The following is a 17,468-nucleotide window of genomic DNA, read 5'->3' as shown; positions in this document are numbered from 1 at the left end:
TCCTATTTGTTAAATAGTCCTCTATTTCTGTAATGTGCCCTAGCTGGAGAGCAGCTGTCCCATCACTGACATTCCCAGAGCCTGGCATTCCAACCCACTGACATCATGGGCAGTACTCATAGTGTGGCCACCCAAGATCCCTCCGCGCAGGACTACATCTCACCCCCTACCTCCAGGCTCATTAAATAGTGTCTGCTTGTCCGGACCACCGCAGCTGGTGCACAGTCTGCATTTAGCAGGCTAGGTTGTGCACTAGGGGAAGCCTTGGTTTTGAGTCTTTACCCCACAACCCCCTCCTCTGTTGCCGCATCACAGCGCGCATTGATCTCATGCCAGCTCTCTCAGACAGGAAGTGTGCAGTAGTCAGTGTTGCTGGAGGCTGGGAGTCAGATTTGGGGTGATTGGGGGAGAGCAGCTTGTAATGCAAACACAGGCTCTGCAGCCAGGAAAACAGGAGATCAGCGCCCCCCATCCTACAGAGACCTCCTGAGTGAGGCTCAAACCTCCGGATCTGTGCAACAGGTAACATCAGAGTTACATTGTCTGTGCTGCCATAGAGTTACATTGTCTGTGCTGCCATAGGGTTACACTGTCTGTGCTGCCATAGGGTTACATGGTCTGTGCTGCCATAGGGTTACACTGTCTATGCTGCCATAGGGTTACACTGTCTGTGCTGCCATAGGGTTACACTGTCTGTGCTGCCATAGGGTTACATTGTCTGTGCTGCCATAGGGTTACACTGTCTGTGCTGCCATAGGGTTACACTGTCTGTGCTGCCATAGGGTTACATTGTCTGTGCTGCCATAGGGTTACATTGTCTGTGCTGCCATAGGGTTACATTGTCTGTGCTGCCATAGGGTTACATTGTCTGTGCTGCCATAGGGTTACATTGTCTGTGCTGCCATAGGGTTACATTGTCTGTGCTGCCATAGGGTTACATTGTCTGTGCTGCCATAGAGTTACATTGTCTCTGCTGCCATAGAGTTACATTGTAGCTTGTGCCATAGAGTTACATTGTAGCTTGTGCCATAGAGTTACATTGTAGCTTGTGCCATAGAGTTACATTGTAGCTTGTGCCACAGAGGTACATTGTAGCTTGTGCCATAGAGTTACATTGTAGCTTGTGCCACAGAGTTACATTGTAGCTTGTGCCACAGAGTTACATTGTAGCTTGTGCCACAGAGTTACATTGTAGCTTGTGCCACAGAGTTACATTGTAGCTGCTGCCACAGAGTTACATTGTAGCTGCTGCCACAGAGTTACATTGTAGCTGCTGCCACAGAGTTACATTGTAGCTGCTGCCACAGAGGTACATTGTAGCTTGTGCCACAGAGGTACATTGTAGCTTGTGCCACAGAGGTACATTGTAGCTTGTGCCACAGAGTTACATTGTAGCTGCTGCCACAGAGTTACACTGTCTCTGCTGCCTGCTGTGCGACTCTTGGGGCTAGATTTACTAAGCTGCGGGTTTGAAAAAGTGGGGATGTTGCCTATAGCAACCAATCAGATTCTAGCTTTCATTTATTTAGTACCTTCTACAAAATGACAGCTAGAATCTGATTGGTTGCCATAGGCAACATCCCCACTTTCTCAAACCCGCAGCTTAGTAAATCTAGCCCTTGATCTCTGGATGTTGGAACTGTCGAATGGGTGGCAGATGTCTCCATGGATCCAGGGGGCTTTCTTGGAAGTCTGGCCGGGGGTTTTATGGTCTAAATTAAGAGCTGTACCACCATCGGGGTTATTCTGGTCCGGTCAGGGCACTTTGCCCTTTCTGTGGGCCAGCAAATATGAAATATATGTAGCTGACTTTGATATTGTAAAGATAAGAGGGGCACAGTGGTACCCACCATGAAAGTGACAGCTGGAGGGTCTTTTGTTGGAGCTCTGATCCTCTGCAGACAGATATAGGTGATTTTTTGTTTTCATTCTGTTGCAATTTGCCTGTAAATGTTACACTTCTATGTGAAGCAGCGTAATTAGTGTTTAGAAAGTGCCAGTGAGTAGTAAAAACACTTTGATGTGTTTACAGAGAAAACAATTCTGTGTTTGTGTCTTCTACAGTGTTAATGGACAGAGCTTTTGCATTATTTTTTTTAATATGTTTACAATAGTATAGGATATACAGGAGCAAATGTTGTTGTGGTTTCTTATAGTTTCTATTGTATGGGGAGTACTTGCCTTTTAAAGCTATGTGAAGGTAAGGCTCAGTCTAGTTAAAAAGCATAGCAATTATCATGTTAAAATTAAATTCATCTATATTTAGATTCGGACTAGCGTTAGACTTTGGCAGGAGTTGGTCAGCTTAACAGGTATCGCAAAGTGTGGTAACGTTCCCTGTTTTTAATACAGAGTACAGCTTGATTTCTCTAATATAGCATTAATGATGTCTTCTAGTACAGAGAATTAATGTTTTTTTGTTTACACAATGTGGTCACCCCCCACTTGCAGCCCAGTTTCCATTTTTTTCCTTTTTACATTCATTAAATAATTGGGGTGGAGCACAATACTTCTATATATAAGACCAAAATCTTAACTTAGTTCGAAATGTAAATTGGTCTATCCAGTATGCCTTAGAACCTTCAGAACATTTTTGGAATGGGGGGTGTTAAGTCTGAACTGTGACACAGATAGGGGTGATTAAGGAACTGACACAGCTCTCTCCATTCTGACAATTACTTACATTCATTAATCCAATCCATCTATATTGAATTGTTAACAAAATCAATGTATTTCATTTGTACAGTTGTACAATTAAATGTTCAGGGTCAATCAGTGGATTATTCCATCTTGATTTGTGGGGACTTTTCATCCAGAAGTGACCACATTGAAGTGTGTGCTTTGTAATTGAATGACTGACATGCAAGGGTCACAGAACTATCCTGCTTCATACATGTAATGCAGCCAGGCAGATACAAACTGTTATTTGAAGCAATCGCTTACAATCTCAACGTGTTTGTCTTATCTGTTTATTGATAGTACAGAATGCAATAGATGGAAATTTTAAAAATGTGTGGGGGGATATAGAGAGCCTGTAATTTTTAGGTAATTCTTATTCTCTATGGGGCCTAAAGAACTACCTAATTGTACAAAAATGGCAGTATTTGCTTTCTTTGTTAAATAGAAAATATAACAAAAAAAAGTGCACGCTGTATGCAAAAGTGGATCCTCGGCTTGAGAGTTGCCCCACATTTTGCGTTGTACCGCTAGGCCCTGCGCCTCTAGTTGACGTCTCTGCTGCTTGTTAGCCCGGATCCTGGGAGTGAGTAGAGATCAATATGAAGGAGGACTCTGGAGCTGAGGATTCATATTTGCATGCAGGTTCTCTCCCGAGCAAAGGGAGTGAACATATTTGTGTACAAATAGCATTATGTAACTACCAGTATTATCTAATAAGTGACAGGTTCTCATTAAGGCACATTGAGCATTCTCCTCTGCTCGGTATTCATAAGAAGTGTACATTGGGAGCTTCCTATGGAAACAGATGCTTAACGATTACCAGGAAAAGTAGATACATTTGGTTCTATCGGAAGATATGTTTGTTTTACGTTTATCTTTCCAACTTCAACCGCGTCACAATATTCTGTCCCTGTTTTTTTTGTTTTTCTTACCATATTGACAATAGATGACCCAATGTACTACATAGACCTTTGACTACGATACTGGTTTTCATTAACTCCAACTTGAGCTCTATATTGTAAATTATCGAGTGTAAAATGTAACTTTCCTTTTTGTTGATATATACATAAGGCACTCCTTCCCTTCCCAGCCCTTCATATTTTATTTACTTAGATCAGACTAAATGTTTGTGATAATTGACTGAGGATGTTTCCATGTCTGATATTTATTATTGATGGTTGTTTATTTTTATTATCGAACACTTTTCGTTGTTTGTATTTTTATACGCTGTCATTTCAAAATGAAACACATAACAAAGTGTAGATTGCAAATAAAAGAAAAACAAAACTCAGAATCCACTTTTTTTTTTTTTTTTTGTAACCAATAGGGCAGATTTAACTCAGTACTTGGTCCTGTTAGAGCCTTGTGCAAATTGCAGCTACTCGCACAACTGGTTATTATGGTAGAGAAATCTATGCACATTTTTGCTTTCATTGTGCTGCTGAACTTCGCTTATGCGTATTGCAGGATTTTACAGGAGGCAAAGGAAAATGAGTTACGATTTCTGTAATAACTCTGGGCCTGAGTCATTAAGGAGAGCAAAGCAGAGGAGACCAGTGTTTGATAACCTGTGTCACTCCAGGTGTTGTGAAACTACAAGTCCCAGCATACCCTCCCAGGAATAAGCTGCTATATATTGGCAAAGCATGCTGGGACTTGTAGTTTCTCAACACCTGGAGTGTCACAGGTTAGCCAACACTGTCCTAGATCAACTTTAAGTTTGTGTAAAAATAAAGCTATCAAGTATTTGTGTGCTACATGAAAAAACAGCCAGTATTTATCTTATGTGCAAAAAAAGAAACTAATTTGCACCCCGTGCATTGTAACATGATTTGTCCTGGATCAACTTTACTGCTTTTTTTTGTTTTGTTTTGTTGCCTTGCTCTCCTTAATGACTCAGACCCTCCGATGCGATGTGTCTCGGTGTGGAGCCGCATCTTGTCCCCTTGCGCCAAATTGAACTCGTTCCAGTGAGTTTTATGGATTTCCTGTTATCAAACGAAAGTTGTAAAATATAAAAAATATTTTTAAGTTCTCTCTTGCTGATCCGCTCTGATTTATACACTAGAACTGCCGCTTTGGCACATTCCAGTTATTGTCCAGATAATGCTGGTAGGTCAGGTATTCACTGTGTCCGTGCTCGGAATGTGCAGTCTGGTGATAGTTGCTCTGCGTTGTAAGGGACCAGCTGTATCCGTGAGAGATCAGCGGACGCCCACCTCCGAGAGAGAGAGGGCACTGAGTCACGGGTCTTGTGCTGGTTGGCACAGATTGATACGTTAGCTGGCAGCTCTGTTAACCCACAAGAATTCGGTGACCACGATGGATAGATGTGCCGCTTACCTCCAGGACAATGTGCTTGTTTAGATACACCCAGAAATAAAGAAAGTCAGTATAAATTCATTAATTCTTCCTGACCCTCTCTTGTGCCACTGAGGAGGATGTGTCTCTAAATCACAGTGGGTAGTACTCCTGCCTCCATTCCTAGGGGTACATTTATCAAGCTGCGGGTTTGAAAAAGTGGAGATGTTTCCTATAGCAACCAATCAGATTCTAGTTATCATTTATGTAGTACATTCTACAAAATGACAGCTATAATCTGGTTGCTATAGGCAACATCTCCACTACATCTCTACATTGTTCATCCACTTCAGGATTAAACTGTTAGAATTGATCAACATTTTGGAAAAAAAAACAGAACAAAACACCACTATTAAAATTGTTAGGGCTGATAACATCACTACATTATTATATAATGCTGTATTTTCTCACCAATGTAAATTATGCCAATATTTTAAATCACTTGGTAATTACATGACTTTTGTGTAAGCTCTCGAACTGCAGTCTTGTACCCAGAATTCTATGACTTAGTATAATATTATTATTATCATTCTTTATATGGTGCCAGTAAGGGTTCAGAGCACTGTATATAGAACATGGAATCTATTGCTGGAGACACATGAACACACATGTACAATAACAGGAGTCGGTACTTCGTGAAACCAGAACAAATGCTGTTTTATTACATCTGTTATTATTTTGAAATGAAAACCAGTGATGGACGGGGGCCCTAAGTACTAAATGTTATATAGGATTATTATAAGTAACCAAGTTCTGACTATTATAAGTCGCAGTGCTGGGTATCTTGTTTGTACAGGATTTTGGTGTGTTTAAACAACACCTTTTGTGTTTTATAATAGAATAGGAAAATAATCTAAGATACAGCTTGATTAATTTGTCTCTAACTACTAGAATTTGTGCAGCCACTATAATTAACAACCTCGTTAATGTCTCCAGGGCTAGCATTAATAACCTTGACGTCTTGTAAATTAGTGGAAAGTGGAGTGTATTTAAATAGGAGGAAAACTGTACGCTGATTAAGTGTTTTTTTTTAGATGTGGTGTAAATGCTGGTGCTGTATAAATAAATGTTAATAAAAGGAAAGAAATGGCTTTAAATGTTACAATTATTACTCTTACATTTTGGTGTATTCAGTATGGGTGAACTTTCTGTATTCAGCGTTGCATGTAATAACCTGATGATTGTACGTTTAAATTTAAACAGACAATATTGTAAAGATTGTGTAAGTCTTTGTTCAGGATCCAGGAAGGTGAGATTCTGTGGAGAAAGGGGACACAAAAGTTAAGCACCAATAATGATGTACACATGGGCTAATTAACGGTTGTGAGGTTGACTTCACGCATGGGCTGATTACTGATTTTATCTACCTGTCTGATAATGATCCATTGAGTTTATTTTCATTATTATTAATCATCTGTGTAATTTGGCCGCTATAATGCATTTCTGTATCCAGTGGCAACCTTATAATTTAAAAAAACTAGCAGCAGAAGACCACACCTGATTTCATACCCGCCAGCTAAGAACAGTAAACAGGCTACAGTGGGCACACACTCGCCCACACTGGACAGTTGATAAATGCTACCTGGTCTGACGAATCTCGATTTCAGCTCCGCCATGCAGATAATGGGGTCTAAATTTGGCGTAAACAACATGAATCCACCCATTAACAATGCATACTGCTGGTGGTGTTAAGTTTTCTTGGCACACAGGCCCCTTAATACCAGTTGAGCATCGTCTAAATGCCGCAGCCTACATGAGTATTGTTGCTGACCATGTGCATCCCTGTATGGCCACAGTCTACCCATCTACTAATGGCTGCTTCCAGCAGGATGACACACCATGTCACAAGAACACGTCGATGTGTAGTTAATAAAGTGGCCACTGACTGTGTGTTTATCTATGTGTCCGGTCTTCTGCTCCCTTGTTGAGCTCCTCTCAGAACAGATGGATAAATCCAACTAACGATTGTGTCTAGACTTCTGTAAGGAGATTAACAAAACCTCCTCTGATTGATCCTTTGAGGGGTACACAACACTACTACAGGAAATGTTGCATTTAATGCAGGCTTCAACAGATTGATACAAAAGTTACAAGCCAGGGCCTGAAATTAGAAGCCAACAATATTGTAATGTAAAACTTGCAAGCAAAGCAAAAATCAATTGTCACTGATAATACACCAGTCTGTACTTCCTCCATATATCATACACAAGCCCGCTACCTTTGCCAGACTGTTCTTAATACATTCTCACACTGGTTATGCTATCAATGGAGTTTACAGCAAGAACGGCTTTGTCCACGGTAGTTGTGGCTCATAGTTCTGAACGCAGTGTTGGTAAGCACTAAACTCTGCAGTCATTAGAATCATTTATAGTCTATAAATGCAGCACTGGAGATGGAGTTGTGTCCTATTAAACTCCATTTAATAATGTTCTGTCTTTGTGATCTTAAGAAATTCATGTGCTAGTTAGCTTGGTTATTATAATGCTACATAACTGAAATACAGGGGTTTGTTTGTTTTACAATTACTCTGGTTAACTTAAGTTTTTTGATTTAAGTTTGGAATCAACTCTTGGTGGTGGCAATATTAAGCGTGCGGTATAAATAAAGTGAAAATTTAATAATGTTATACAGATTAGGTTTTGTTGTGCTGTGATTAGACACAGGTCAAGCAGGCTCAGGTATGTGACAGACCTTTTAACACATTTTCACAGTGTTTGCAAATAAAACTTTAAATGTCTCATGTTGACTGTACAGAACAAGATGTCGGACAATTGTTTTTTTGTGGTGTATATTGTTGCTTTTAACAATCGCAGAAACACAATAAAGATGAGTAAGTGAGTTCACACATCTTGGAATTCCTGAATGAACTTTGCTGCTTCAAAGGGTCCAAATTCCCCAATTTCACACAATGTTACCTGACGCACTCAGAGACCCTCCATATGAGAGAAAACAGCTTTTAGAAATGATAATCCTGTTTACGTGCATGCAGTTAAGCCCACCCAGGTGGAAGTGACCTCCCACCTATGCTTGCGTCCAAGCAGACATTTTTTGGGGTGGGTCGGGGGGCCTGCTGGTGACATTGGAGAGAGAACCCTGACAAAAGCGTGATGTCTCGCACTGCTACTTGCTCTCATTAACTCCTACACCCCACAATAAAAAGTGGACGTAGCGTTATAGTTGTATAATGAACGGGAGCGGGTCTTAAGATGGGCGGCTGTCATAGACTACGACCCTAAAATAATCTCTAGTGTGAGAGGAGAAAAAGCCGACACCGAGAGAGATCGGACTATTCTAATAGACAGCATATAGTAAGTAAATTATGCAAATATTTAACCAGTTATTCATATGTTTCAGTGGATTTACAGGTCCTAAAATAACCTGTCTGACTCATGTTACTTCTATAAATATCAGTATCACCTGTTAGCCGGTACAGTTACATAACTGCTGAATGAAATATATAGGGTGAGTAACAGGGAATTACTCTGTCTGTAAAGAGTGCTGATAAAACGCTTTATGTACAGTAGTCGGCACTGAGGGGAGAAAGTGAATCCTTAGATTTCTCCTCTCAGTTCTGTGTCCTGAAGGAAGTTTGATGATTTGCAAAGAAGTAAAAAATGTATTATGTGTTTCTGTGGTTATCGGAATAGCTGGTTTCATTGGACCAGCTGCTTATACGTGGGGGCCGTTTCGTGGGTTAAACAACTCTTCATGAGAATGCAGCCTATCCATTCACTAGTAGCCAGCACCTCATGATTATCAGTCAGGCAGTGCCTCAGTGATGTCACTGGCTCCTAGTGACTGGATAGGCTGCACTCTCAGTGATGTCACTGGCTCCTAGTGACTGGATAAGCTGCGCTCTCAGTGATGTCACTGGCTCCTAGTGACTGGATAAGCTGCGCTCTCAGTGATGTCACTGGCTCCTAGTGACTGGATAAGCTGCGCTCTCAGTGATGTCACTGGCTCCTAGTGACTGGATAAGCTGCGCTCTCAGTGATGTCACTGGCTCCTAGTGACTGGATAAGCTGCGCTCTCAGTGATGTCACTGGCTCCTAGTGACTGGATAAGCTGCGCTCTCAGTGATGTCACTGGCTCCTAGTGACTGGATAAGCTGCATTTTCAGTGATGTCATTGGCTCCTGGTGACTGGATAGGCTGCATTCTCAGTGATGTCACTGGTTCCTAGTGACTGGGTAGGCTGCACTCTCAGTGATGTCACTGGTTCCTAGTGACTGGATAGTCTGCCTGAAAGGGTTAATGATAAGATGAATGATTGTTCAATTGACTGTATCAAGAAATGTTCATTGTGGATTTTTATTTATTAAATAATGGGTAGTCTTGAGTTAATATTTGTTAACATTTTATTTATATATAGTCATCATTCCGCTGCGCTTTACAATTGGTGTGCGACTTTAAGAAGGATCCTATCAAACATATTTCAAAAAATAAATAAAAAACATTCTATATAATGTCCATTTTTGCTGACCTGTGTTCTGTCTTTTCGCAGGGTCCTGAATGTTTCCTCCATGCAGATTCTTTTTGCTCTATTTAATGGCGGCTGGATGATCTGGGGAGGCCCGGAACGCTCCAGCTGATCGCTCTCTTTGGGAAGATGCCGCTTCCATTCGGGCTGAAGTTGAAGCGGACGCGGAGGTACACAGTGTCCAGCAAGAGCTGCCTCGTGGCTCGGATTCAGCTGCTCAACAATGAGTTTGTGGAGTTCACTCTGTCGGTGGAGAGTTCGGGCCAGGAGTGTCTGGAGGCCGTGGCTCAGAGGCTGGAGCTCAGAGAGGTGAGCACGGTGTAATGGCATGCTGGGACTTGTAGTTTCACACTAGCTGATTCCCTCCATCTGCTGTCAGACAATGAGCCCTGCAGTTGTTCTTATTTTATAAGTGTATTGTATGAGGTGATCCTCACATGTGTGACCCGTACACTTATACCTCATGGACCAATCTAGCAGTGCGTGTACAGCTTCTATGTGTTCTGGTGATTCAATCACCGACTGTTTGTTTTACATCCAGAATCTTTGACTCTATACTTTATTTTCCCATAATCTCCTAATGAAGACAAATTAACAGGACAAATCGGAATAAGTTCCTAAACAGATGTATGGGGTGGAGAAAGCTGGATGTCCTGATTTTTATATTTTTATCTAATTAATTATGAGCGCTTTAAAAAAACAAAACAAAAAAAACAAACACAAAACATTGCGAAATACAGAAAAAATATGTTCTCACTGCAGTGCAATGTGTCGGACCCTCGGGAAGTGAATTAGAAATTGTTATAGTGGTGGAGTTGGGGTATACGGGATATGTCACACCGCCACTTCCCCTACTGCTACATTGTAACACTGTCACATTCCAGTCACTTATATTATATACACACACATACACACAGTGATGGAGGTGAGGGGTATACGGGATATGTCACACCGCCACTTCCCCTACTGCTACATTGTAACACTGTCACATTCCAGTCACTTATATTATATACACACACATACACACAGTGATGGAGGTGGGGGGTATACGGGATATGTCACACCGCCACTTCCCCTACTGCTACATTGTAACACTGTCACATTCCAGTCACTTACATTATATACACACAGTGATGGAGGTGGGGGTATACGGGATATGTCACACCGCCACTTCTCATACTGCTACATTGTAACACTATCACATTCCAGTCACTTACATCACTGAACTGTTATGGGAATATCTTCTAGTTGGGGTATATGATTGGCTCACCCATAGGGTGAGCCTGGTGATCGGCGGTCCTAAGACCAGCGTATGTTTGTGCGTTAGGCCGTTGGCGTTTTAGCCGTCCAGCTGCTTTGTTGCTGAATGACAGAATTTGTCTTTGGTTATTGATTAATATGAGATGTATTATGTAATATGGGGCAAAGAGCCCTGCAGCGCTGTAACCCATAGCAACCAATCAGATTTGAGCTGTTGGCAGTCTACTAGAATATTTGTTATTCTGGATACTATTGGCTACAGCAAAACTTCTTTTGGTTTCTAACTTTCACTTTATTATGAAATAAATCTGTTTATAATAAGTGTTTGTGGGTTTCTCTGTAGCGCAGTGTAAGTATATTGTACAGGTGGTTTAGTGTGTAACTGCCAGTAAACATCTTGTCACAATCACTTCATGGTTAATACTAACGCTTAATAATCTGATGCCAATAGCATTTATATCTTGTAAACCACTGAAAACAATCAGATATTTGTCCTCATTAGTCTACAACAGATGCTGACAGGTCATGCTGGCACTATTAGTTCCACAACTGCTGGAAACCGCAGCTTGTCTCCTTCTGCAGTAACGTGCACTATGATTATGTTGTGGAGAAGGTTTTTATCTAAAAATTCTGGGATACAGTGAATGAGGTTTCTGCTCCAAAAATCGTATGATCTTATGCATGAAAGGCACTGGATTCGGTTCATGTTTTCATCTGAAACAGTTTCTTCTCTTTTGTTTATATGTGTGTAGCTGTTGGCTGTGAGATCTTAGGTAACAGCTCATCTATGGATATATATCTAATGTTTCCAGGAAAATCTCCAAACTATAAAGATATTTGAGATAAGGGTTTGATTATGGGGGAAGAATTTTCTCTCTTCCATATTAGACTTCCTGTCAGTCCACATAGTGAAGGACAGTACTAAGAAACTTGCTGAGAATAAAGTCTTGATAACAGAGGACAACAGCTTGCAATATGGTAAAAAGGAGACCTGATACACTAGTGGCAGTATATTTATTCATCAAATTCGGAGATAAATTGGGATGGACGTTCAAAGAAATGTGGTAGTGGGTGTTGAAAAGAAATGATGGCACTCTTAGCCTTCACCTGTGGCCCCCAAATCCTTCCTGCTTTATTTTCAGATTTGTTTGTAATAGAGTGTAACGATTGTGTAAAATGCTGCTGATGTGTTATTACAGATTGGTGTCTTTCTTTTTTGATAACATTTTTATTTGTTTTGATATTGTTTTAATTACTATTGGAGCATTTTTTTTTATTTATTAGCGATGTGTTGTCCCCTTGTTATAATTCTCTGCTCTAACTACAGTGGGTATCTGAACAAGCGCCGGGTACAGGGACTGCGCTTAATATAGACCAAACAATCTACTAAAGAAAGATTACAATTATACTGCTAAAAAAACACACTTATGTCTGTGATAAACAGCATATACCATTTAATTAGCATTTGACATACAAACCACATATGTAAAAAACAAAACAAATACTTGATGTTATATATTAAATAAACTCTTCTAAACAAACAAGGTAAACACACAATCTATTTAAGATAATAACCAAATTGTTACAAACGTACATACTTATGTTTTCCTTGTTTGTTTAAAAGAGGTTGTTTAATATATAACATCAAGGATTCATATATATATATATATATATATATATATATATATATATATATATATATATATATATTATATGTAGTTTGTATGTTAGATGCTAATTAAATGATATATTCTATGTTTATCACTAACATAATTGAGTGGTTTTTTTTTAAAAATAATATAATTGAAATAATTCTTTAGTAGAATGTTTGGTCTATATCAAGCACAGTGGATAACTTGACTAATTGATTTACTTATCAGGGGAGGTTTGCACCCCCTGGGGACAGCTGTTGATATAGTTTTTATAGTTTGAAACGTCATCGGGAACTTTTCTAGCTTATTTGCAGGTATATCGGACTTTGGTGCATGCAGTGTGAGGGGCAGTAGGTGAGATACCTGTTGACTTAATACTTGGCCAGATTGTGGTCAGTAGTTAGGTGCCCCTCTCCCCTCCGTCCTGACCCCGTCAGATCTAGGTGCCATCTGCGGCTGCGCGCAGCAGAAGCGCAGAGTTATCGCTGCGTGCAGAGTTGGTACCGGATAGCACTGTAGAATATGGCAGTGTGCCGGGAGGTAAATTCCCATCTGCTTTTAGTGCTGATAAGTAAATGTGGAGCTCCGCTGCCCCTCCTCCCATCTACAGAAGCTGTTACCTGCGAGTCGCAGCGTGGGGCGTGTTACTACATCGTGCGTCACAGCGACACTTTCCTTACTCCGCACTGTGGTAATCTGACCCTCTGTTTGCACAGCGGCCGCTGCCCAGAGACAAAGCTGCTCCGTCCCAGATACTCGGCCAGATGTAAAACACGCGCGGAATGCGCAGCTACATTGTGCGACATTCCTGGGCGCTGAGCGAGCGCGGCTGCGGCTCTGAGCGATCATTCTCCGGCTGATCTGTGGCTGATGTAACAATCACCTCGTTGTCCTGTGGAGATGAGAGCAGCCAGTTACTCTTGGGGAACTTATAGCCGGAGAATGTGGGTTTCTATGTCTCTGATTCAGTGCCCAAGTGGCCGATGACTAAGAGATCTGGGTGGCAGATTAACATGCCAGCCTGGTACATAGCTGCTAAATATGTCTTCACATCATTCCTGTAGGGCTGTGTCATCTGGAGTTACATTGTAGCAGATCCTTAGATGATACTTTAAACGTTGCATGAAAACTAAGTTGGGGAAAAGCTTTGTAGATCCCCCAAATTAAGTGCTGTACCTGTAATCCAAAATATTGTCCATATACTCCAAATATCTTACAACTACTTTTTTGTTTACTTTTTTTACAAAGTGTTTCTACTGTTTACTTCACTGAGGCACAAAGCACATAGTTATGGACTCCTAGGGGGTAAATGTATCCAGCTGAGAGTTTTGAAAAACCAATCAGATTCTAGCTATCATTTATTTAGTACATTCTACAAAATGACAGCTAGAATCTGATTGGTTGCTATAGGCAACATCCCCACTTTTCAAACCCGCTGGAAAACTCTCAGCTTGATACATTTACCCCCTGTTGTAAACTACATTTTTATGAATAGTGGTTCAGCTGGATAAACTGCATGTTCCAGTGTATGTAGGGATTGGGTACACTCTGTCCTGTAGCATAGACAAATATGTTCCTATACCCTGATTAAACATGTACACACTTTTGTCTGTTTGTTATGGACCATTAGAGACTCCAGCCTTGTACTGTCCTTCAATTAGGACAATGATACATGGTCTAGGTAGGGAATGATACATTGTATACTATACATCACATGCAGGCAAAGAGGAGGAGGATTGCTGACACGTCATATCTGTAATTAAGTTACTGCTAGTTTAAATTCTGTATTTTTATGACCCCAGCGCAGTAGCTATCAATGTCACTAATTTATTTACTATGCTGGGAGTGCTTGCGTTGATGCCCTCTCCCCCCTCCTAAACAAAGTATTTACCCTCTTGACCGACACCTAACACTGCCAGGGAATGGAGAAAGTGTTTACACACATGTGCACAGCGCTTTCCCCGTGAGCCAGAGAGGCTTCTGGGAATTTAATTTAAATGGCAGTTCTGAGTTGGTGCTTTGCACACTGAACATCCATAGCACGACAAAGCTCATCAGTGTAGGACGAGGGCTCTGTTATGTTACTAGAGAAACAATGGGAGATATATATATATATCTATATCCCATTGTTTTTGCGTTCCATAATGAATCAGGCCCAGAATATAATGCATCACACATACATACTAATATCTATAATATAATTTATATTTAATATATATATATATATTATATTATAGATATTAGTATGTATGTGTGATGCATTATATTCTGGGCCTGATTCATTATGGAACGCAAAACAGACGTAATTTGCGTTTAGTTTTTTTTACGAACTCAAAATGGGCATATGCTCATCCGTATTCAACGGATGTGAAGATATGTCTGGTGATGAATACGGGTCTAGGTCCGCTCTGCTCTAACAGACATCACACTGCAGGATACGTCCTATACATATGTTGAATATTAAGTCCCATTAGAACATGCAGAAAAAGAAATCGCTTAATGTCACCTGTAATAGTGTAGTCATTATTAACAAAACATAAACAAAGCAAACATTACATTTATTAGGATGTTATTAATGTCTACTGTACACAAAATACATTTTTACAGTTACTCCTGATTGCAAACCGTCATCACTGGTTATCAGCACTTACACCCGACCTGTAGCTGGTGCAGGTGATACGACTGAAGAACGCGTACATTAGAGATAGCCAGAGCTTGAATCTGATGCTGCTGCGTGCGCTCGACCTTGGCCCTCACTGTGCAATGACTACGGGCATACGCCCAGTCCCCTCCCCGTTCTGCCCTTGTAATCATAGGCTGTAGTAGGGTTGTTTGAGTTTGAAGGTGAATTGAACGTTGCTGCGTTCTCTGGCGTATGGTCCAGTTCTGGGCAGCGCAGAGTGATTCTACGCCAAAATACGGCACGTATCAGCATTTACGTTCTTTAATGAATCATGCTCACTGTGTATAAGAGATCGTATCTCTGCACAGTGAGATTCATGTAGTACTGTTATTCCAGTACAGGGAGGGAAGGGGTTAACCTCGCTGTCGGAAAGCTGAGCCCCCCGGTATGGACAAGTCTGTACACGCTGTGGAGAGATCCCCTGTGCGTGAAGTATCGCCGAGTGGTGTGGACAGGTGGGGTAACCCAGCCTGAGATATGCGTGCGCTCGCTCAGCCGTCCTCGCACACGTGATGATTATACGATGTAATGGGCGCTTTACTACTCGCTGGTTCCATGTCCAACAAAGGGCTCTGTGTGAATATATCCCAGCGCGTCCAAATGCTTTTCCGTGTGAAATGCTGGAGGCCAGAAAGCTTTTCATATTGATAATACTCTTTATTATGCTTCCAGTAGGAAGGCGATGACATATTAGTTGAACTAATGCACTTGTTAAAGGTTATTGTTGAATATAACATTACTTTGTGTAGGTTTTTTGTTTTTTCTTTGAACGTAATTAACCCGTCACCTACACACAGTGGATGGAGATATTTTATTGGCTCAACAAATATTCCTGAGAGTGCAGCCTGTCTGCCACAGAGAAGAGTTATTTATCTATTAATTGCTGAGCAGAATTTTGGTTCGGTCAACAAAGTGTCTACGTAGGTAACGGGAACACCTACAGAACTATGTGGTACAGATAGTTTTAGTTGTTCTGTAGATGTCACTATTAGTGGCTGTAATATCACGGATATTCCTTCTATCTGGAATTTTTGTCATAACTGCAATTCTGGAAAATGAGCCAACTTTTCATCTTCTCATTATTCCTTAGAGTAGGAATTATATCATAGCGAAAATATTAGTCTATAAGGAAACAATATTATGGTACAAAACATCAAATTATTATGAGATTAAAAATCACATTATATCACAGTGCAGAAATTCAGCACGTAAGGGGGAGATTTCATTCAAAGCCATGAGCCACTGCAATGTCTGACTGCGCACATTGCTGCCTGTTACGGTATGGAATCTCTGCTGGAGGTGCTCCATGGCACACCACGTTGTATGGAATCTCTGCTGGAGGTGCTCCACGGCACACCACGTTGTATGGAATCTCTGCTGGAGGTGCTCCACGGCACACCACGTTGTATGGAATCTTCCCCTTAGGGACAGATTCAATTCGGCGCATGGTGACGCGATGTCTCTGGAACAGTCTACGGAGACGCATCGCGTCGGAGAATGTACAGAAATCCCCGTTCATTTTTCCTTGCATCCTATAGAGGTGCATAGAAGAAATGTCTTACCGTAATAGCCGACAATATACCACAGCATCTTGCACCAAACTGAATCTGCCCCTTAAAGTCAGTATTTCATTAGCTGCCGACCCATCTGATAACCTAGACAGGCTGGGGCGATCTAGGCATTAAGAAGGGCACAAAGCGGTGAATCAAAATTGTATGTTCATTTCACTCAACATAGTGGCTAAAAATGTACGAGAAAAAGCCATATTGATAGTTTATATGAATAGACCATATATGAATAGACCATAAGATCCTGGAAATGAGAATCGGCCTGTGGTTTCTACACAATGGTTCCAGATTTGGGGAGGGGGGGGGGGGGGGGCGAGAGTTGGATCCAATCTTCAGTCACGAAAACATCTGAACCTCAGGAGCCCTTGTATTCAATACTTACTCTGTGTGAAACAAGCAGGCCCGGCGCTCCCATTAGGCAAGGTTAGGCACTTGCCTAGGGCGCCGGGCTCTGGAGGGCGCCACAGAACTGGAAATTAATTTTAAAACTGTGCGGCAACCGCTGACCATACCTGTCACGGCCGCCGCACAGCATTCAGATGCACGGGGGAGGGGAGAAGAGGCTATTGCTCACTACCGCCGCCTCTCTGCTCCGTCTCCTCCCCTCCACTCACTAGTGTCAGTGAGTGGAGTGGAGGGGAGGAGACGGAGCAGAGAGGCGGCGGTGGTGAGACAAGGTAAGGAGAGGAGGGCGGCGAGGGGGGGGGGGGGGGGAGAGGGCGCCGATTTTGCCTAGGGCGCCATGGACCCTAGCACCGGCCCTGGAAACAAGTCATTGCTGCATTC

General features: G+C 41.6%; 1 protein-coding gene across 2 annotated transcripts in view; it reads left to right on the top strand.

Moving 5' to 3' along the window:
• The first annotated feature begins 228 nt into the window (after nt 1–228).
• PTPN21 (protein tyrosine phosphatase non-receptor type 21) overlaps nt 229–17,468 on the top strand; it is a 36,587-nt gene continuing 19,347 nt past the window's right edge. The window contains exons 1-2 of one of the 2 annotated variants that reach the window (XM_075192554.1): nt 229–522; nt 9,544–9,828. In XM_075192554.1, the coding sequence (XP_075048655.1) occupies nt 9,649–9,828 (180 nt within the window). In that variant the 5' untranslated portion in view covers nt 229–522; nt 9,544–9,648. The remainder of the gene's footprint in view (nt 523–9,543; nt 9,829–17,468) is intronic. The other variant, XM_075192555.1, reaches the window with a different exon arrangement.

The sequence above is a fragment of the Mixophyes fleayi genome, chromosome 12, assembly GCF_038048845.1.
Source record: "Mixophyes fleayi isolate aMixFle1 chromosome 12, aMixFle1.hap1, whole genome shotgun sequence".
Classification (NCBI taxonomy): Eukaryota; Metazoa; Chordata; class Amphibia; order Anura; family Limnodynastidae; genus Mixophyes; species Mixophyes fleayi.
Note: the sequence above shows the minus strand (reverse complement) of the source record. Positions and strands in the feature narration are given on the sequence as shown.